The 23,095-nt window shown below is 53.2% G+C and overlaps 1 protein-coding gene across 1 annotated transcript; it reads right to left on the bottom strand.

Moving 5' to 3' along the window:
• Positions 1–4,038: 4,038 nt before the first annotated feature.
• Positions 4,039–21,826, bottom strand: CDX1 (caudal type homeobox 1). The gene is made up of 3 exons (XM_003829028.4): positions 21,283–21,826; positions 5,684–5,829; positions 4,039–5,123 (listed from the first exon to the last, which is right to left on the bottom strand). Exons 1-3 carry the CDS (start codon positions 21,725–21,727, stop codon positions 4,917–4,919), a joined length of 798 nt encoding a protein of 265 aa, XP_003829076.2. The 5' UTR covers positions 21,728–21,826; the 3' UTR covers positions 4,039–4,916.
• Between the last annotated feature and the right edge of the window lie 1,269 nt (positions 21,827–23,095).

The raw sequence follows: 23,095 nt of genomic DNA, 5'->3' as shown, positions 1-23,095 counted from the left end.
CTCATTTTACACCTGAGGAAACTGTCCCAGAGGAGTGAAGTCATGCACTGGGCGTTGGGGATGAAGCCAGGAAAGCTGTGGGTCATGGCTGGGAGAGGCAGAAGCCAAGGGCTCCTGAATCCAAGGAGGCCCAGGCAGGAAACTTCCCCATCCCTCACCCAGGGCTTGTCAATGCATCTTGTACAAAAGAGGCTCAACCTTGCTCAACCACTCCCTCCCATTGGCACTTGGGTTTCATGAGACCCTTTGGAAGGCACAGAGGGCCACAGGGACAGCGAGCAGGGATGAGGCAGTTGGCTCAGGAGCCAAGAAGACTGGCCTCTTTATGACCCTTCGTAGCAGCACCTGCTCCTCCCACTTCACGGACCCAGCCCTGGGGGAGAAGAAGGGAGTGGACCAGGGCTTTAGCTTCCCTTGAGCAGACACATCAGGGGGTGACCACTGAGCCACTGTGGCAGTCACTGGGGCTGTGAGGTGCAAATGGATCTAGGCCCATGCCTTTCAGATGGGGAAACTGAGACCCAGAGGGGCAGGATTTGCAAAATCACTCAGTGATTCAGTAAAGACAGGATCATGTCTATAACCTAGGAGTCTGACCTCACCCAGGCTCTGCCCTCTAGCTCATACCTCTCTGCCACCATCTCCTCCATCCCCGCAGCCCTGGTGGGGAAAGTGTGCCCTTTCATAAAACAAACAAAACTCAAAGATTTTCTTTTCTTTATTTTTTTGAGACAGAGTCTTGCTCTATTACCCAGGTTGATGTGCAGTGGCTCCATCTCGGCTCACCACAACCTTCGCTTCCTGAACTCAAGCTACCCTCCCACCTCAGCCTCCCAAGCAACTGGGACTACAGGTGTGTGCCACCATGACTGGCTAATTTTTGTATTTTTTTGTAGAGACAGGGTCTTGCTATATTACCCAGGCTGATCTTGAACTCTTGAGATCAAGGGATCTTTCTGCCTCTGCCTCCCAAAGTGCTGGGATTACAGGCATGAGCCACTGTGCCCAGCCAAAACTCCAAGATTTTCTAAAAGACATTATCCACATAAATCAATCTACCCACTGAAGCTCCAATTTTATGATCATACAACTGGCCAGGAGTCTGGCAACCAAGCACATGTGACAATTGCTGTCACCACCATCTCCTCTCCCCCATTCCAGAGGGGGTTTGCTTGATTCATGGCAAAATGACTGCTTAGGAATCCAAATGGTAAATATTCACTCTCCCTTTCCCCCTTCTCTCCCTGTTCTGATCTCATATCAAACCAGAAGTGCAATGGAGATGTGTGTGTGTGATTTAAGGAAAGTGTCAGATGAAACGTACTTCCTTTTATTATATAGGGAGATATTTTTAAATGTATATAAATAAACATTTTTAATTTGCTTAAATATTCAGATTTTATCACTGTAGAGCATGTGTTTTGTCACACTAGGGAGTGACGACTGTAAAAAACAAGGTTCCAGGCTGCTAGTCCATCTGGAGTGGTTCAGAGGAAGTGATCCCAGAGCTGCCTGGTTGGAACGGGATTGCCCTCCAAAGCTGCCCTGGCAGAGGCTGGCTGTGCTCCCCAGCTCTGCATCCCTCTGGCAGATCATCTCAAACACTCAGAGCCGGGCTGATTTCCTCAGAGCTCCACAGTCCTCCGTTCTAACCCTTGTACCCCTATCACAGCCCATTACACACACACACACACACACACACACACACACACACCCTTGACTGCTGGAGCCCTCCTCTCTCAGAATACTCCATTCCCCACCCCAAGTCCCTCCCTAGAGTAGTGCTGCAACTGTTCTGCTCAGTCCACACCAATCTCTCGGCAATCAATGACGGGATTGGCTTTTCCATAAGACAGGTTCTCAGCCCAGGGTTAGGAGTCTATGGACTCCTTGAAATTGTATGTAAACAGTGTTGACATGCACAATTCTGATTTGCTAGAAGACATAAGCAGTCTGTGGGCCTTGGAGGGCCAGCACAAAGTCACTGTACGCAAAGCAGCATGGGCCATTCCTGATAGGAGAGCTGAACACCTCTTACCCCTGGGGTGGCTGTAAGATTTGACTAGATTTTGCACTGCTTGGAAGTTGTCTTAGATGAGTTTCCTTTTTCATGGGGCTAAACACCCATTGGTAGGTGAGCACCAACCCAACCTGTGGGTCGCATCCAACCTCCTGACCTCCCATGTGGGCAACTGCTGCAGCTCACCCTTTGATGTGGTAATGCGCCGCTGTGACTCTATCAGAGGAGTGGCCACTGACCTCCTGCCGGGCAGAGGTCTTCCTAATGCGGAGACAGGCTTGTCCTCCTTCAGGTGGGTAGAACATCAGCCACGCCTGCCAGCCTCTCACACTGGGATGCAGCAGCAGCCCCGTGAGCAGGTGGCTCAAAAACAGGCACTTCTTATGTGCTGGGCCCTGAGTGAAACACAATTCTAAGCTCAGTTAGACTATTTTATTTCCATTTGACACATGAGGAGGCCGAGGCTCCAAGAAGCTAAGTAACTTGCCTGAAGTCTTGCAGTTTGGAAGTAGTCACGCTGAAATCCAGGCCATTTGACGACAAAACCTGCTGCTAAATACTGAGACACAGAGAAGGTGAGGCCCTCCAGCCTGAACATCCCAGCACTGCAGAGTGTGTGGAGTTCAGTGGGATGCTGGGAGGTGTGAGTAGGGGCCTCCTAGGTAGCAAAGCACAGGGGAAGGCCAGATGAAAGAAAATTCAAGGGGTTTCTTTGCTGTGGGGCTTGTCAGAGACTTTGATGTGCTAATGATCCACTGTGACTCTATCAGAGAAGTGGCTTCAGCAGGATTTCCCAAACTTACTTGACCAGAGTTATTTCTTTTTGATAGACAACTTCCCCAGGTTTACAGATGGGGCAATGCAGGCCCAAAGAGGGGAAGCAGTTACCCTAGGGTCACAGAACATATTTTTTGAAGATCAGAAAACTCTATTCAGTCCAGGCCAGCCACCTTTTCACCAGCCCCTCTCCCTCTACTCTTGGAACCCTGGTTCTTTCCCAAGCCTCAGGTGTCCACCATTACTAATGAATGCCCACTGTCTCCCAGGCCACTGGTAGGAGGAGAGAGAGAAGTACCTGCTGCACTTCAGGGGCCTGTGCCAGGCCAGGATCCACCTTGTGCACTGTTATCATGGGAGCAAAGGGCGATGTCAGGCAGGCTGTGCACACTTTTTATGGCCTGGCCACCTCCCAGAACAGTAAACAGAGGGGCAGGCAGCTGGCACCAGAGCCCCCGGGGAGAGAAGGCCCCGGGTAGTAGACTCCCGAGTTCAAAAAAAATTATACTTTCAGTTCATATTGCTCAAGTTCCTTTTCTCCTTTATTCCCTTCTTGGCCTGATCCACACTCGCTAGTCCTTTTCGGTCTCAGTTCAAACATTACCTCCTCCAGGAAGCCTTCCAGGATAAGCTAGGCATGTGCTCTGCTCTCGTTGGATGCCCTGGCTCCCCTGACGCTCAGATTGGCCCTTATCCTGTTATATTAGTGTCATCTGTGTGCATGGCAGTCTTCCCCATTGGACTGGGGACTTCTGCAGAGCAATTCAGGACCCCTGAAGTCAGACCCTAAGGGGGGCTTTGTGGCTTCTCTCCTGCTCCAGCTGCCCAGACCACATGGACTCTGAATGCATTCTCCCCCTCTAGATCTTGCTCTCCTACCCTGGAGATGCCCTTCTCTGTAACCTTCCCCCTCCACATCTTCCCAAGACATGATCTCACACCCCTTCTCCAGTCTAGGGGACAAGGACTGTGTGCTTCCCAGGCCCAGCCACGCGTAGCACATGGGGTGAGCAATGAATGTCATTATTGAAAGAAAAACCTGAACTGAACATATCTGAAAAATTCAAAAGACTGAGATGTTGAGTCTGATGATTCTGCTTACAAAATGGACTCACATTTTTACGTAGTCTCATAGACCTACATGAATGGTGTTCTGTTTTGATCTTTCAAATGTATTTTAAAGGTGACCTTGTTGTGGGCCTAAACCAACGGGAAAGGAATACACAATTGCTGGGTGAGGATGATTTGTACTTCTCAAAAATGTTTCTTTAATGCTATGTATAATGATTTTTATACATTTTTGAAAAGAGAAGAAAAATGTATTCTTGAAGCTGCATCCAAGAGATTCCGCTCTATGTACAACACCTGTCCAGCTGTGAGCTCTGCTTGGTCCGAATAAAGTCCTCTGGGGGCTCCCTGGGCCCTGATGGGCAGCCTGGTGGGGGTGTAGAAACCTGGTAGGGAAGACTCTGCCCCCTTCTCTCCTCCCAGGGCCTCCCTCTCAATCCAGAGCCCTGACTGAGAATGATCATGAGGGCTGTGATTCTGTAACCCAGTGGAGCAGCCATCAGAGCCCAGTGCTATGGGCTTTGTGCTTAGTATCCAGCCTGGGAAGGGCTCAGTGCCCTTATGATGGGGGCAGGTAGAGGTGAGGCTGCAGGAAGAGGCAGGTGTGAGTTGACCACGTTCCTCCCTCCTCAGGTCATGCTCTGCAAGCATTCCATCTTTTTTAGCTCCATCCCTTTTCTCCAGGATCAGTGTGGTCCCCACAGCAGCCTCCAGCTGCACCTCTGAACGTATGGAGGAGGAGGTGGGGCCTGGAGCCTTGTCTAGGCCCCTCCCCCAACCATTTGGGGCTTGAGATGCCCACGGGAGATTGAGATCATCCACCCTGGACTCCCTTATCCCCCAGCGGTCTAGAACACAGGAGCTGGAAGGTCTTTATCCAACAGGCTTACTGCACAGATGGGCCAAGGGGATGCAGAGGGTGGATAGGTGACTGTCCACCATGTCCCAGAAGGTCAGGGCTGAGACTCGGACCAGACCTCCTGGGCCCACAGGAGCCACACTCCCAGCACCCGAGTCCCCAGGTCCCCCGGCGCACAGGCTGGGCATGGGGCTATGGCAGAAACTCCTCTTTCACAGGCATTGGAGAGGAGGTGGCCAGGAGGCTGGTGTTGCTGGGACACAGGCCCCCCAGGGATGGCCCGGCTGGGGTGGCCGTGATGTCGTGGGCCGTCGGCGGCTGTGGGGGCTGTTGCTGCTGCTGTTTCTTTTTGTTCACTTTGCGCTCCTTTGCCCGCCGGTTTTGGAACCAGATCTTCACCTGTGGGGTTGGAGGACAGAGATGGAGTGGGCAGCAGGGAGAGAGTGAAAGAGAGAGTGCAAGAAGGAGAGACGAGGACAGTGAGCCCCTATTTCTCCATGTGGCTTTGTGGCTTATCTCCTCTCCAGCCTCCCAGACCTCATGGACCCTGAATTCATTCTCCCCCTCTAAACATTGCACCCCTACCCTGGAGATGCCCTTCTTTGTAACCTTCCCCCTCTCCATCTTCCCAGGCCACACTTCTTCCAGGAAGCCTTCCTTGTTATCCCTGTGACTGCTCCCCTAATGTAAATAGCACGTGCACCTCCTACAGCACTAATCATAGCCTGCTGTAGCCTGTGGCTAATCAGATCCCCTTACCCCTGCCTTTGGGGGCAAGGATATTGGGTTTTGTTAAGGGAGGGTGCTGGTAGCACCTCAGTTTCTGCTGTGCTGTGTGACAATGGCCTGGAGACTCAACCTCTCTGTTTTCCTCCTACTGAGCTCTGTACTCTGCCTGGCAGCCTGGAGACCAGAGTCCTCGCACTGCTCCTATGGCTGAGATAGGAAGACAGACACACCTGCCGTTCAGTGAGCCCCAGATTGGCAGCCAGCTCTGATTTCCGCCGGATTGTGATGTAACGGCTGTAATGAAACTCCTTCTCCAGCTCCAGGCGTTGGTGGTCGGTGTAGACCACGCGGTACTTGTCCTTGGTCCGAGTCTTACCTGAGAAGCAGAAGGAGCCGGGAAGGAAGGTGAGTTGAGAGGAGGAGGCTGCAAAAAAGGCCCAGGCAGGACCCCCAGGAGGAAGACAATCCAGGCTCCCTGAAGTAGGACCCTGAGGTGGGGAGAGACATACACTCCAGGTTCAGGGGAAACAGTCATTTCCCAGACTCAGACCCACAGACTCACAGTCTGGGAGGCAAGTACTCCTCCCATGCCCATCAGGGAGGCAGTGAGGTAGGCAAAACAACCAGCTCAGGGTTACACAGCAGGCTGCTGACAGAGCTGCGGCTTCAGCCCAGGTCTCCTGACCCAGAGCCCTATTCTGAAGGCCAGCTCCAACAACTTTAAACCAGCAGCGTCCAGATGTGGCGGCACAGCAGCCATTCTCCAGGAGCTTGTGAAGAACACAGGTTCTGGGCATCCCTGACCAGTTAGTCAGAAAGCCTGGGGGTGGAATCTGCATTTTTAACAAACTCTCCACTCTGTGGTCAGATATCAGATAGGTTTGAATGCTGGAGACACGGAGGGGATACCGGGCAGGCAAGGGTGATCAAGACTAATGAGATGGCAGCTGCTCCTTCCTCCTGTGCAAGAGAAGAGAGAAGGGAAGAGCCACCACAGGTAGAGGTGGAAGCAGAAAGAATCTGGAACTGTCCCAGGTGTGGGCTCCCTAGTTCTTGCCGAATGCCTGGGGATGGCCTCAACATCAGACAGGGAGGACTGGGGCTGCTGATGGACCCCTAGGACCTGCCAGTTACCTCAAAGGCTCTGGCTCACGATACCAAGCCCTGAGCTGGGCCTGCACCAGAGGCCGGAGGCTGGTCTGCCCAAGCCGTCCACACATCCCCCTGTGTCCAGGCACCGGGCAGGAGACATGCAGCTCACCCCACAGATCCTCACTGAGCTCCTGCTGTGAGCCAAGCTCTGGGCTACAGCACTGAGCAAAATAAAACCCCTGCCCTCGTGATGCTTAGCTTCTAGGGGAGGGAGATGATGAAAAGAAAAATAAACATAAAATATTTGATACACTAGTTGATAAGTGTTTCAGAAGAAAAGGAGGCAGGGAAGGAGGACTGGGAATTTAGGGAGGAGGTGGTCTGTGATTTTAAATAGAATGGGCCGTGAAGGCCTTGCTGAAAAGGGGAATTTCAGCAAAGGTGTAAAGGAGGTACAGGAAAGAGTCATGCAGGGCCAGGCGCGGTGGCTCACAACTGTAATCCCAGCACTTTATGGGAGGCTGAGGGAGGTGGATCACGTGAGGTCAGGGGTTCAAGACCAGCCTGGCCAACATGGTGAAACCTCATCTCTACTAAAAAATACAAAAATTAGCCGGGCGTGGTGGCATACATCTGTAATCCCAGCTACCCAGGAGGCTGAGGCGGGAAAACAGGAGAATTGCTTGAAACTGGGAGGTGGAGGTTGTGGTGAGCCAGGATTACACCACTGCATTCTAGCCTGGGTGATCGAGTGAGACTCCGTCTCAAGAAAAATAAACAAAAAAAAGAGTCATGCAGACATCTGGGGAGAGGCTTCTAGGCAGAGGGAACGGCAAGTGCAAAGGCCCCAAGGTGGGGCATGCCTGCTGTCTGCCTGCTGTCTGACAGTGAGGAGCTGTGAGGAAGCTGGTGGAGCTGAGGTGCAGTGAGAAGGGGGACGGGACAGGAGACAAGGGGAGGGACTCTGGGTTTTCCTCTGTCTGGGACAGGAGCCATTGCAGGATTCTGAGCAGAGGAGACATGAAGTCTGATGTAGGTTTTAATGTTACTCTGGCTACTGCATGGAGAACAGATTTGCAAGAGGAAGGGGAAGTGCAGGGAGAGCTGCCGTAACCCAGGAGAGAGGGCGGTGCCTTGGCTTCTTTATGAGGCTCAGCCTGGGGCCCAGAGCTGGATTTGAGGACCAGCTGAGGTTAATGTCAGGACTTTCTTTGGGACTGGGATCAGAGGTCTGTCTGGAGAGAATACTAAGAGTCATGCTTGGCCTGGGCTTGTGTGGGGCCTGGCTAAGCACCAGTTTCCTTTATAAGAAGCTGAGCACGTGGCTATAAATAGGAGGCGCACGCAAGCACTTCCAGACCCACACACGCTCCCACCAGGGCATGGCGGGTCTCTGAAAGACCATCAACCCCTCCCGCCTCTCGCAAGTGTCCCCACCACAGCCCAGCCTTCACCTTCTTGGGTTTCAGCCCTGGCCCTGCCTGTCCCTCAGCACCCCTGTACTAACCACTCACCCGCCCCCATTCTGACGCCTGTCCCCCTCCACCAAGCCCACGCAGCTTGGCAGGACAGCCACTGGGCTCTCCGTGAGCCAAATGGCTTTGTGGAGAATGGGAGGCAGCAGATGTTCCTGGGCAGCTTTTCCCTGGGTTTCCTGCCAGAGCAGAGGAACCACACCGGACGCTTCCATGTCCACTGACCTCAGTCCGCTGCCCAGCATCGCACGGGATAGCCTCGGCCTTCAGCCAGGTTTGGCCCCAGGAAAGGGATAAGGGAGTGGCTGCCCAGGCCTTGGCTCCAGATTGGGCCCCTCCTTGGCCTAGAAAATGCAACGCCGGCTCAAAAACAGTTCTGCCTAATGCCACCAGCACTGGAGGCCAACATGGCTCTGAATCCACAGACCCATTGGGTTCACTGGGCTAAAGCTGGAAGGGGTTGTGAGAGTTTAGTCTCCTCGCACTTTACTGAGGAAGAGATCGGGGTTCACAATGGTTGCATGGCAGCTGGAGGGCCAAAGAAGAGGCCTGGTGAGCCCTTCCAGTCCTACCTCCGTGTGTAGTCAGGGTCACTGAGGCCCAGGCAGGCACGGGCCTGCCCAAGGCCATGCCCCATGCTCTAGAGCTCTTGCTGCCTCTCCAGGGTACAATTCCGCATGCTGCCAAATTTAGGGCCCACTGAGCCTGCCATGGAGCCCCAAAGTGTTGGTAACAGAAGCTTAAATAGCAGACCACCCCTCCATTGCTACTTCTGGGAAAGGACAGCCCAGACCATGGTGAGGGAAGGCCACTGAGAGCCCCAGGCTGGGGGCCCTTAAAATGCCCAGAGGACTCACAGCCACCCCCAGGAGGACAGGCCTGAGGTAAGGCATGAGGCTCCCTGCCCACCCAGACCTTCGCCTAGAGATCACAGGCAGTGGTCCTGAAGGTGCTTTTTCCTTAGAGTCCTAGCATCCACTCCTGCCTCTTCTGACGAGCAAGCCCAGACCCACGAGAGCCATTTCATAGGTGGGGGGAAATGGGCTCAGAAAGGGCACTTGCAGAGGGCTGTCCTGACTGGTCATGGTATGAACCAGGACTCAGGTTTCTGACCTCAGGCCCAGCTCTTCCACAAGGGAGGGGGTCAGGAGTGAGACCAGATGGAGATAGGGTTTAGCTGCACAATTACTCCTCTCTCTCCTGGCAAGGCTGCCAGTGAAGACCTGGCCCACAGGCCTTGTCACTCCTCTCTGGGCTCTGGAGAGGAGCTGGTGGGCTCAGGAACCCATTGGCCAACTTCTCTCTGGTGGAGCTGCTTGAAAGACACAACTTTCGTGCAAGAAAATGGCTCTGCCAAAGAACAAAATGTTTGCTATCACACCGTGTGGCTCAGAAACCAGGGAATCCCATATGCTGTTCCAGGAGTGAGAACTGAAACATCCTCCTTAGCGCCCAACTTGGCGATATCTAGCCTCATTTAACAGGCACATACCCTTTGACCGAAGAATCCCACTTCCAGTAACTGATCCGACCAAGAGCTGCCCAAAGCTCCATCTGTTTCTGATAACACAAGACAAAAAACAATGTACATGTGTACAAGCAGGGAGCTGGTGAGAGAAGGGATGGTGCATTCGTGGAGAGGAGCATTATGCAGTCATTAAAAAGAAATTTCAAAACCCCATATGTCCCAGTATGGAGCAATTTCTAAGACGTGTGAAAAAAAAAGCAAGACAGAATAGTGTAAATAGTATGTTACCATTTGTGTATAAAAACGGGGGAGACACACACATACCCAAACATAGTTCTTTCTGAAAGAATATACAAGAAGCCAGTAATAGGGGCTGCCTCTGGAGAGGGCACCGGAGGTTGGAAAGCCACAGGTAGGAGGGAGACTTTGGGTTTTTTAAATCTTTATCAAGTGTATGTGTTAATTTGTATTTTTAATGACAGCCAGGAGCCCTGGGCTCCAGTCCCAGCTCTGGGCTGGAACTCCCAACTGCCCCAAGATACCTCTGGAGCCTGGGAAGGAGGGGGCAGGGAGGTGTGTGAGAGCAGTGGGGTGGGGAGAGGGCTGGGGATGAATTATTTACAGGCCCCTGGGACGCTGGAGCTAAGGGGGAAGTCCAGGCTCCTATAACAGGTGTCTGCTGAGGGGCGGGCCACTCCCAGCCACCTAATGAGTAATCCTCTGGGCCAGATGCCAGTGTGAATGGGTGGGAGGGAGAATGGGGAGCCCCCTCAGCTCTTCAGGGGTGAGCACAGAGGGGAAGAGCCTTGGGTAACTCACCGAAATGGGAGGCTTTCTCTCTCCAGTTTTGGGATGCGCAGAATGTCCCATCCATGTGGATTAGGCCACCATGAGAGGTAGCAAACTCCCGTCCCCTAATGCATGCACGGTACAGGCCAATGGCTCCCAGTGCCTGACCAGCAGCCTTGGAACTGCCTGGGAAGCTTTTTCACACTGCAGATTCTGGCCCCAGAAATTCAAATTTAGTGGCGCTAAAATGGGTCTCAAAATTTGGTACTTGAATAGTTTTCCAGGTGACCCTAACGTGTGGTTGGTTGGGCTTTAGCTCCATAATTACTCCTCTCTGTCCTGGCAAGGCTGCCGGTGAAGACCTGGCCCACAGACCTTGTCACCCTTCTCTGGGCTCTGGAGAGGGGCTGTGGAGCCCAACAGAGGTACACTCTGTGACTCCAGAGGTGTCTCGGGGCAGTCAGGAGTTCCAGCCCAGAGCTCCTGGATGTCATTAAAACTAAACCTCTGGGGTTGTGGAGTGCAGCTGCTCATTGGCTGGGTAACCTAGGACAGTCTCCCCACCTCTCTGAGCCTCATTTTCTGTATTTGTAAAATGGGGAAAATTAATATTCTAATAATAGCCAACACATCCATGTGCTGGGCCCTTTGTATACATCTCTCAATGACCCATGGAGTTGGGCAACTATCACTCTATTTTACAGATGAGAAAACTCAGGGTCAGAGAGGACCACGCATCAGGCAGGTGGGATTCAAAACCAGGTCTATCTGGCCTCAGAAACAGCAGTAGAACCTATCAATCAAATGGTACAAGGTTTCTTGTAGTTCTCTCCAACCCTGCGGCATACAGGGGCTCACTTGAGATAGATGGACAATGTCTAGCATGCAGGAGGTGCATGGGGAAGGGCAGATCTTACTCATTTCCAACAGTTGTGGGATGACCATCTGGCAGGAATGCCAGGGAATGGATCTGTGCAATGGGCGGCCTGCTAGAAATGACCGTTTACTTATAAGGTCCCTTCCAACTTGGAAACGTGAACCTCCCAATGTTTGTTGATTCTCTGATTGTGTTTGTTATTGTAGCTGAAAGAATTCTAAGACCAATTTCAGTCTGAGAGTCTAGACACTGGGCCTGCCCAGGGGGAGGATGGGGACAGGAGCCACAGTGGCCTGCAGTGGGGGCTCCCCATCCAGCCTGGGCCAGGCAAGGACAGAGTGTGGCCTCTGCTCCAGCACAATCAAATGGCCCCTAGGTCAGCACTTCCTTTGCCCTCTTCCTGCCGGGTGTGTGGCCCTGGGGGATGACCAGCTTTGGCCCCCCAGGCCTGGACCACAAATCCAGCTCCGAAAACCTTTGTGACTCCTCCCTGGGTGGTCCAGCCCCAGCTGGCTGTGCTTCAAGATCCTAACCCCAACACACACATGCACACAGGCATGCACGTCTGTACACACAAGGGCTTGCTAAAAATACAGATTCCCAGGCCCCACTCCAGATCTACTGCATCCTAATTTCTCTGTCATCTTTAACGAAGCCCCTGTGGATTCTGAACCACCAGCTAAAGTCAGTGGGTCCTGGTCCCAGTCCCATGCCATCTGTGTGGCCTAGAATTAGTTCCTCCTCTCCTCTGGGCATTGGTTTAGCCTGTGCACCAGTCCAAGTGCCCTCGAGACTCTGCAGTTTTGAGCCCTTTGTGCAGCTTTGAGCCTTCCCTTAAAGATCAGACCTCCTGGCCCCCCCTGCCACCTTGCTGCCTGCCACCCCAGGCAACCCCCACAGGGAGCACCTGCCCCACACGCCCTCCAGCCAAGTCCCTCAGAGACCCACACTGCATGCGGCAACAGGCGATGGGGAGCTCACCCGTGTCTGTGATGCCAGCCTAGGAATGACAAACGAAGGGCATAGGGCTTTTGGCAGGAGGGGGCTCAGGGGAGGTGGGAATAGGGTAGCCATAGAATGCTACTGCAAAGAGCCCCCTTTTCCAAGATAAGGAAGCAAGTCCAGAGAGCTTATAGGTCACTTGCTGTGGATGACTGCAAGGCCAATAGGCAAAGGAAAGGGTGGGAAAGAGGGGCTCAGGAGGACTGATCTCACCCCAGATAATACTTGTAGGAGCGCTGCAAGGGTGGCAGGCTGTGGGCCAGCTCAGAGGTGGTGGCACTTCTGGTGAGGGGCCTAAATTGTAGCAGCGTCACACTCTACTGAGGTTTGGGAAAGGCTGGGTGTTTGGGGCGAGCTTCTAGACCTTGCCTGGTGGCAGAGACCTGGGCTGTGGTCCAGCCTGGTCATCTTACTTGAAGGACTTGACAAGTGACTGAATTTCCCTGGGCTTTCCTTCCCCTGCCTGGGGAACAGAATGGCTGTGAGAGCAGTCTGGAAAGGGTAAAAAGCTATGGAGACAAAAAGGAGAAAACAGAACTATTTGCAGAAGTGGGCATGTTGGTGGAGTCCCTCGTGAGAGAGAGGAATGTCGCCTAATGGGGAGCCATAGGGCCAAGAACACACTGGCCTGGGAGTGGGGAGATCTGGCTGGCCCACCAGCTGGACATGTGATCCCTTATTTGGGCCTGTTTCCCCATCTGTACCACCAGGGGGAGGGCTCTCCACTGTGCCCTAACCTCACCAGCTCTACAATGGATGGATACCCTTCCTGGGACATCAGGCTTTCTGCCTGACCCATAGTTGGGTCCTTGTCTTGGCTGATCTGGCAGTCCCCGGCTGCTAATATCATGGTTCCTCACTCAAGCCCTGAGCAGGGATGAAGCTGGCATGGGGGCGGGGAAAGGGGGACAATGGCCAGGCCAGCCATTTTGGGAGTCCTACAGCCTTAGCCAGATTCTCCTCCTCACTGTCACCCTCCTTCCTAGTTAGGGTTCTTCATCATCTCTGCACCCTCCTCCTCCAGGGCCACCTTTGCATCATCTGCTGCCCTATCTTCTTCATCAAGGTCCACAATCTGACCCAGCTTTGGGAGGTAGCAAAGAGGAAGGGACTTTAGAGTCAGACAGAGACCGGTGGCCCTCCCCCAGTCTGGCCATGTGCCAGTGGTATGTCCCTGGGCAAGTTGCTGGACCTCTTTGAGTTTCAGTTTATTTATCTTTAAAATGAAGACATGAATACTTTCTTTATATGGTAGTTATGGAGACCAAAGTAATAACCTACTTAACAAAGTACTTATTAATAAAAACTATGATGATGATGATGATACTACAGAGACAAAGAAGCTGAAAGAGGCAGGAGAGAGGCCAGGCGAGGTGGCTCATGCCTGTAATCCCAGCACTTTGGGAGGCTGAGGTGGGTGGATCACCTGAGGTCAGGAGTTCGAGGCCAGCCTGACCAACATGATGAAACTCTGTCTCTACTAAAAATACAATAATTAGCTGGGCGTGGTGGCGTGCGCCTGTAATCCCAGCTACTCTGGAGGCTGAGGCAGGAGAATCGCTTGAATCCAGGAGGCGGACGTTGCAGTGAGCCGAGATTGCGCCATTGCAGTCCAGCCTGGGCGACAAGAGCAAAACTCCATCTCAGGAAAAAAAAAAAAAAAAAAAAAGGCAGGAGAGATTCCTCAATGCAAGAACAAGGAGCTTATGCAGAATGGATTTCCATTCTGGGAACTCTTGAGAGGGATTTTTCTGCACTGTCCAATATGACAGCAACTAGCCACATTAATTAAATAAAATATAAAATTCTGTCTCTCAGTCACACTAGCTGTATTTCAAGTGTTCAACAGCCACGTGCAGCTGGTGGCTGCCTACTGGACAGCACAGATCAGAGCATTTCCATCCCGGCGCAAAGTCCTACTGGACAAACGCTAGATCAAACTCCTACCAGGGTCCGGACGCCCACACTGCAGCACACGCCTACCAGCTGCAAAGCAGCCAGTTCTTGCATCTGCCACCCATTTATATCCTTCCTGAGTTTTTCCACAGGGGCACCCTGAGCCCAAGACAGCCATTTAAGATTTACAAACAGCAACTGCATCCCTTCAGGTCTTCTCCGAGGCCGAAGAACTTGAGGCCTCTCTGAACTGTTTCCTGGTGGAGTTTCCAGGCCACTGCCCCCCTGGCCATCTTCCACTAGACTAGTCTGAGAGTGAAGCCCTTGCTACTCCACTGTAGGTGTGGCTCCCGAAGTCTCACATTCGAGGTGGGGCTGCAGTGAGGGGCTCTGCCTCCAGCCCCTTCCTACCCCTAGCTGGCTGTGTGACCTTGGTGAAGACCCTCCCCTTAGGCCTTGGCTCCCTGAATGCTCTTTGAGGGTAGGGCCATGCCATTTAGCTCACCAGCACCTATCACCTGCCTGACACACACAGTGAGTACTTGATGAATCCTTGGTGAATACATAAAACAAACCTGCTACTTCCTCTGCTTCCTTAACTCAATAAACAGCACCTCCATCCTCCAGCCATTCAGATCAAAAGCCAAGGTGGCACCTCTCAGTCCTGTCTCCCTTGCTCCCCACGTCCACTCCAGCAGCTGCTGGCTCAGCCTCCAAAGCACAGCCTTCTGTCCATCTCCATTGCTCCTAAAGCTTAGTCCAAGCCACTCATTTGATGGAGAAGAAATGTGCTGTTCCGGGGACAGAAATCTTGCATTTGAAAAAATGCTGAACACACTGAGCACCCAATAGATGCTGGTTCGCATTATGATTACCATAATAACTGCTCAGTACTTATTTGATAAATAGTTCATTATCTCCTTCATGGCAGGGGAGGTAGATTAAAAACAAACAAATGAAATAATGACAAACTGGGATAAGTAGCAGGAAGGAAAGTGAGCAATGAGCTAAACCGACTGGTGAGGTGGGGGTAAGAACGCTACTTTACTTAGCTGGGGGAGGTCTCCAGGAACAGACCACATTTAAGCCAAGACCTGAGGTTGAGAAGGAGGCTTCCATGTCATGAACAGGGAAAGACATTCCAGGGAGAGTGAGAAGCAGGTGCAAAGGCCCCCAGGCAGGGAGGAGCAGAGTGAGGGCAGAGAGGGCAGCTCTCTGCGTGCAGGTGGACCCGTCTGCCTTGTTCAGGCCATCATCTCCAATGCCTAGGAGCAAGTTCAGGACAGAAGACACTCACTCAGAGAATATTACTGCTTGCCTGCTTGAATGAATGAATGAATGAGAGAGGCACAAGATGGGGCTGGAGAGGCCAGCAGATTCTGTAGGAGAGGGATATGGATTTGGTTTCAAGAACAAAAGGAAGCCATGGGAGGGTGTGGAGCCTAGCTTGCTCCTTCTTTCTGTTGATGGGGGGGATCCATGTGGGGTGCCCCCACAAGCCTGAGGGGTGAGCGTGGCATGGGGAGGGTCTGGCGTGCTAACATGGTGACGGCCTTGACTCCAGATGTGATTGTTGTTTCCATATCCCAGGAGCTCCAACACAAAAACCTGAGAGGCCGGCCCATTAAGATAACTTCCTATGGACACACCAGACCCTGCTGCTAACAAACCATTTTGGACCTTCACAATGATTCCCTAAGCTCTGAGCAGCAATATCTGCCAAAGCAGCAGGGAGAAAACACCCAACCAAAAAAAAGCCTTCTGCCACCTTCTAACTGGGTCATTCCCTTTCCCAGCTACATCTGAGCGATGAGGTGTCAAATGTAGCTTCTGCCTGGAGAATCGGTTCTAAACAGCCAGGCCCCTGCTGGGCCCCCTCCTCCCCCAGCCTCTTACAGTACATCCCCTGCCTGGCCTCCTTTCCCCCCAACCTGGCTGGGATGCCCATGGGGAAGGGGGGTCTCAGGCTCCCCTTCGTGAGTGTGTCTTTATTTCACAGACGATTGCTGGGCTGTAGACTGGGTGTAAACACTGTGCTGCCATGTCCTAGCTGTATGAGCTTGGGCAGGCCACCTTACCCTCTCTGAGCCTCATTATCCTGATCTATCAAATGAGTGTACTAGATCCTTACACCACTCAGGGCTATCATGAGACTTAAGTGAGATCACCCATGCAAAGTTATTGGCACAGTGCCTGGCACACAGTAAAGATTTAGCCAATGCCACAGTTATTTGCTTTATCACGAGCTCTTACTATGTGCAAGACAGGGTGAGGATGGGACTGATTAGGACTGGTCCTTGAGGGACTACAGATGGTCAGTGGCAGGGATAAACAAGACAATGAAAGTAGACAGGCAGTGGTAAGTGTCATGAAAACAAGGGCCTGATACAGTGCTTGGGAGGGAGGAATCAGGGAGGGCTTCCTACAGGAGACAGCCTCGGAGAAGGAGCAGCATTTGAGCCGGTGAAGATGCAGGAGAGGGAAGGGAGGGCAATGCAGGTCGAGGGACCAGACTAGAGAGGCTGGGAGCGTGAGGTGTGTGCTCCAGTGCACCTGCTGAGGACTGGTAGAGGTGGTCACAGGCACCGATGCCCTAAGCACCTACTGTGTGCCAGCTGCAGGGCGGTGCTTTACAGGCATCTCTTCTGAGATGCAATCCTATTATTATCCTGTTACAGCAGAAGCAGCCCAGGCTCCAAGAAATGATCCAAATTAACTTGTCCAAAGCTATACAGCTTCTTATGGAAATGCAATCCCAGCTCTGAGACTCCCAAGCCCTGGCTCTTAACTTGCCTTATCTAGGCAAAGTAGCAGGAGAATGGCTTCAATAGATGGTTGAGGCCAGTTCTCAAGAAGGCTCTGATTGCCATAGAAATGGAGCTGGATTTTACAACAAAGAAATGGCATAAAAGGCCGGACACGGTGGCTCACGCCTGTAATCCCAGCACTTCGGGAGGCCGAGGCGGGCGGATCACGAGGTCAGGAGATCGAGACCATCCTGGCTAACACGGTGAAACCCCGTCTCTACTAAAAATACAAAAAAATTAGCCGGGCATGGCAGCGTGCGCTTGTAGTCCCAGCTGCTGGGGAAGCTGAGGCAGCAGAATGGCGTGAACCTGGGAGGCGGAGCTTGCAGTGAGCCGAGATCGCACCACTGTACTCCAGCGTGGGTGACATAGCAAGATTCTGTCTCAAAAAAAAAGAAAAAAAAATGGCATAAAATGAAATGGCAATTCCATGTCAGTAGGGAGCCACAGAATGCTCTTGAGCAGGGCATGTGCCTTGAGAAGGTAAATATGGCAATGGTTTTAGAAGACAGCTGGAGCAGTACAGAAAGGCTGAAGGTGAGACAGCAGGTTGGTGGCTGTGGCAATGGGCCAAGGGAGAGGACCTGCAATGTGGGGGGAGGGGAGGATTCATATCCTTCATGGGCCTCAGTTTCCCCATCTGAAAGTTGACAGGGTTGGACCAAGATCTAAACCTTGCTCCCACAGTCTCATCCACATGAACATCTCCCCAGTCCTGAGACCTCAGCCACCCCAGTGGGCCATTAACCTGTGGAGCAGCTTTATTCAAAGGAATTGGAGGCTGAGCCTTCCACAGAAGGATGATGTGTAACCATCCTAATGAAAATGATGATATTTAAAACCCTCCTCATGAAAATGCAAAGAGAAAAGGAAAAAAAAGAACGTCTTGTAGTCATTTCCTATCCTGGCCTCAATCAAATGATGCTGATCACTCATAACTGATTAATATTGTCTTTTGGAATCGGAGACTGATTGAAGCCCAACAACAGCCTCTCTCTCATCTTTCCCATTGTCACTGCCCCCTCCTTAGAAGAAACTGAAGTCTTAGTCCCAGCCTCAGCAACCCCACTTCCCCAGGTGAGTTGGGGTACCATCCAAGTGGAGAGACAGAGGCAGCCAGGTTTCCATTGACCTGAACTGCTTGGCTTGACAGTCACAGGTCCCAATCCTAGGGCTGGGACCTCAGAAACCTGTGTGAAAGCCAAGATCTCACCCACTCCCCTGTTCCCCAGAGATGCCTTTTGTCCCTCACACTTGCCCTGTTCATTCACTCAACAAAATATATTGAGCACCTACTAAATGCCATGCACTGAGCTGGGTGCCAGGATGCAGTAGTGGGTTAAGCAGACATAGTTCTGGACCTCACGGGAATGGACAACATACAAACAAGTGTAAGGAAGTGAGTAGATTGGAATTAGTGCTCTGAAGGAAACACAGCAAAGATTCGTGATGGGTGTAGTGGGGAGTCCACTTTGGGAAATGATGGAGGGCTTCACAGAGGAGGTGACGATTAAACTAAGATCTGAAGGGTAAGAAGGTTCCACTCTTGCACAGAATCAGGGGAAAGAGCTTTCCTGGAAGAGAGAACAGCATGTGCACAAGATCTGCAGTAGGACTTGGCAGGTCTGAGGAACTAAAAGAAGTCTGGAATGGCTAGAGCTTGGAAGCCAAGGTGAGAGCAGCCGGGGATGAGGTCAGGGAGGCAGGCAGGTGCAAATGCTGTAGTCTTGTAGACCTCAGGAAGGAATGTGGGGTTTATCCTACATATGATGGGAAGCCATAGGAAAATTCTAAACCAATTCTTCTGACATCTAGCCCAGCTCAGTCCCGCTTGTGTGAAACTGGAACATTCTTCACAGTCTCTGTACCTTGGTTCCCTCGTCTACATGTGTGGTCTCTAACTGTCCAGTTTGTCCACTCTCGAATGCTGGAGGCTCAGAAGTGGGGCAAAAGGGGGCTAGCCAGGATTGGTGGCAGGCTGAAGACCTGGTGGCCAGTGCCAGTGGGGATTAGGAGGGCAGTGGCATGCACTGATCCTCCTTCAGCTGTCCTGGACAGCAGCACTGCACAGGAAGCACCCCTGGAAACCCTATGCCTTCATTGCCCAGAAGGAGAAACTGAGGCCAAAGACAGGAGGGGCTTGGCCTCTCTCTCAGGGAGAGTCAACAGTGCCAACCCAATTCTGCCCCCACTTCAGGAGCACTGAATAGACAGTCAGATGCCCCGGGAAGACAGGCAGCACCTTCTGGCTTCAAGAAGGTCAGGGTTCCTGCATCCTCTGCAGAAGAGGGCTAACCTGGCTCCAGGGAAGTCCCTTTCCTGGAGCCTTGGGAACCCCCAGACCTCCTTCTGCCTTTCCCTCTACTCTCGGAGAGCAAGGAGGGGGAAATGCTTTTTTGCCTGGGGTAGACTCATCTGCCTGCAGACAACAGTTTTCAAGCGACTTTTGAGACCAGAGGATGAGCCAGGTTCAGCAGCTCTCGTGCCTAGAGACACGAGGTGATTTGTATGGAAGCTCCTGGAAACTCCTCCAGGATACCCAGTCCCCTGACCCCCACTGACACACTCCTTTTCCCTTACACAGTGATGGCCTCTCTCCAAGTCCCTACCCATAGGGAACCTCCCCATTCATCTCCAAAGTCACCCCATGAGCAGGAAGCAGAAAGTGGAACACAGGAGCAGGAAACACAGGCTTCCTTCTCCAGAGCCTCACAGACTGGGAACTGCAGGATCCTGAGCACTGGTGCTGCCACCACCTCCTCTCATAGAACACAGGGTTCTTAACCCCGGATTTATGGATAAAGCTTCTGGTAGCCTCCAGAACCCCTGAAATTGCCCAATGATGCAACATTTGTACCTTTCAGCAGATTTTTCAAAGGAATCCTTTTGTAACTTAAACAAGGGTACAAACCACTGCATAATCTCCCTTCTCTCTAATTTCACAGACAGTAGAACTGAAACCCAGAAAAGATGACTGATTTAAGAGGAGCTGTTGTGTAGAGAATTAGAGCACAGACTTAGTGGTTAGTCCACCTGGGTTCAAATCCCAGCCCCACTAGTTACAGGTTATATGGCCTTGGGCAAGTACTTAAACTCTCTATGCCATAGTTTCTTCATCTTAAAATGGGGGTGATAATAGTACCTACGATGATGTTTTAAGAGTTAAAGGAGTTAATGCATGCAAGATCTTACTTAGGTCATGCCTGGTCCGTTAGTTAAGTGTTCCAAAACATTAGCTGTTATTTAATCAAGGCCACAGAAGCAAGTGGCAGAGTCTGGTTCCCTGCATCTCCCTGGAGGCAGATAGGAGGTTATGTATCCCCGGGACTTCCAAAAAGGGGATATGATTATGGCCAGAACCCGTAGCTCCTGATCAAGGCCAACCCAGCATCTGCCCCGAGGCAAGCTGGGTGTGTGTGGGGAGATGGGGGTGAAGAGTGCGAGGAGGTGGGAGAAGTCCCAGGATTATTCGCAGCTGGGGTAAGGGGAGGAGGGGCTGGACATCAAAGGGTGGGCAGGCCAGCTTCCCGCCCCCAAGGCTAGGTGGCCTTTGTCAGGACAGGCCGGACACAGTCCGGACAATGGAACGTCGTGTTCACTTTCCGGCCAACAGGAGTCACTACCGAGCCAAGGCAGAGCCAGTTGCATGACAAAGAGGGGACCCATAACGGAGGTCAAGCCGCCCCTCATTAAAGTTGGGCCCTTTGTCCTGCTCCCTACCCTGCCTTTGAAGAGGGCGGATCAGAGAGGCCTGCCTGGGGGCAGGAGGTTCACAGGCTCAGGAGCCAAACAGTAGCCCCCCTTCCAACTGCTCCCGCTTCCCCTCCCCCGGGGTCAAGAGTTCAGGGAGGACCCTGAGAAGGTAAGGTACAGACCCCTTGCCCCAGTCTGGCCAAAGAGGGCTCTTTTTCAGCCTGAAGGATATGACCCAGCAATGTCTTGACTGTGTGATGGGGAGACGCAGCCCTGGCCAGGAAAGTCACCTGCCCTGTTCACACAGTTAGTTAATCGTCCCTTCTGGGGCGAACTTGCCGCCTTTGCCTAGGGCTGGGTTAGGAGTGGAAGAAGCAGATGAAGAGCACGGAGTCGGTGTTGCTAAATGAGTGTGGGACACGAGTCTGGGAGCCTGCGTTCCAGTTCGGGTCTTGCTCCGCGGCCGCAGGCGCATTTCCGCACTTCGCAGGGGGTCTCGGTTTCCCTATCTGTACAGAGAGAGGGTTAGGCTGTGCTGCTGAAGGCTCCGATAGCCTGAGACTCAGGAGAGGGAGCCAAAGAGCAGCCCCCCAGGGCGAGGGTGGACAGGAGGGCCACACTCCCGGGAACCCGAGCAGGGCCGGAGCAGAGGTCAGACAGGGGGCGGCGGCCTGGGCCGCGCCCGAGCACCTGCAGGTCCAGAGGCGCAGGGCGAGGGAAGGGTCCTTACCGCTGCCACCGCCGCCTCCGGCCGCCACGCTGCGCCGCATCCACTCGTAGGGCGTCCGCCTCTGCGCTCCGGGCGAGGACGGTGTGCCCAGGCCCCCGAGGGGCTGCGCCAGGAGGCCCGGGCCGGGCCCAGGGGGCGCCGGCACCGGGCTAAAGTCTGGAGGGGGCCCGAATGCCAGCGAAGCTGGGCTGGCGGCAGGGGCCGCGGGGCCCGGGCCGTAGGCGGCGGCCCAGTCGTCCTTGGGCGCAGGGAAGGGCGCCCCCCAGGCCGTCGGGGGCGCGGGGGCCGGCTCCACGTGAGAGTAGCTGGAGAAGTCGGGGTACTGCGGGGGCGCCGGGGGCGGGGCCGGGGGGCCGTAGGCTTGCGGGCCCAGGCCGAGGCTGGCTGGCCTGGCTGGGCCGGGGTACACGGGCGAATCCTTGTCCAGCACATAGCCCACATACATGGTGGCCGCGGGGCCCCCCGCGCATGCTGGGCCCTGGAGCCGCCGCTGCCGGCCGCCCCGACGACGAGCAACCGCTCACCTGAACTCGGCTGTCCTGCCGCCGCGCCCGCCCCACCCAGGCCTTTTATAGCTCCGGGCCGCCCGCGGCCCCAGCCGAGGCGGGTTTGCATTTCAAAGCGGGGGGAAGCCTCCGGGCCGCGAATCAAAGGGGGAAACCCGTCGGGGGCGGGGGGTTCAAAAGGAGACAAATTGCCGCCCCAAGCGGGAGGTGGACTGGCCAGGGCCTGGAGGGGGTGGGGGCGCGGAGGGTGCGTCTTGGGCGAGGGTCGAGGCCGCGCTGCGAGTGGGAATCGCTTGCCAGGGAGCGGCCTAGCGGCCTGAACACCTTGTCCTTCCGGTGGCCGCGTGGACGGCCCTGCAGCCCCATTTTACAGGCGGAGGAACAAGCTCCCAGGGGCCGGGGGATTCTAGGCCAACTTCACACAGTGACCAGCTTGAGGTGAGGGGCAACGCAGACTTCAAACAGGGCTCCGGTCTGTAGGATCGCAGGTCCTTAATCTTTTGGCGGGGAGGGGTCACGACCCCTCTCGTCATGGAAGCTGTGGATGTTTTTCCCTGGGGAAATGCACATATGCACATACATACACGAGTCTTCCTTACAGTTGGGGGACTGCCTGGGTTGGCCTTCTAGAGAAAGTTCTCAAAAGGCAGTGTGTGTGGGGGGGTGTGTGTGTGTGAGTTAGGGGGGTCTTCTGGGGACATTACAGGAAACTTTTAGTAAATTATCTTGATGACTCTCTACCCTCTTTTTTTAATTGAGAGGTTTCAAGCATACACAAAAGTAGAATTGTATAATGAACTGCTGTGTACCCCTCACCCCGCTTCAACAACTATTAAGGTTTTGTCACACTTATTTCACCTACTCCCCGCTTTTCTGAAGTATTTTAAAACAAATTCCAGACATCATGTCATTTTACCCCTACATACTTCAGCACGCATCTCTAAAACACATGGACATTTTCTTACATAATATGCCATTATCACATCTAGCAAAATTAACACAAATTCCTGGGTATTACCTAACACACAGTTCGTATTCAAAGTACTCCAATTGATTCAAAAATGTCTTTTTAGCAGTCGGTTTGTGTGAATCGGGATCCAAAAGCCCTGATCCATTTATTATGGCTGGAGCCCCCTTGGGATTTTAAATGCATCACGTGTTCCTCCACCCCATATGAAGGACTGGCAAACATTTCATAGCTACCTAAGGGGGAGTGGGGGCTGGGAACACTTGAGGGGGTGTCAGTGAACTGGGAGTGGGGACAAGGCTGAGGGATTTGGGGAAGGGTGCATGAAGGACAGGGCTCT

Source organism: Pan paniscus, chromosome 4 (genome assembly GCF_029289425.2).
Source record: "Pan paniscus chromosome 4, NHGRI_mPanPan1-v2.0_pri, whole genome shotgun sequence".
NCBI lineage: Eukaryota > Metazoa > Chordata > Mammalia > Primates > Hominidae > Pan > Pan paniscus.
Note: the sequence above shows the minus strand (reverse complement) of the source record. Positions and strands in the feature narration are given on the sequence as shown.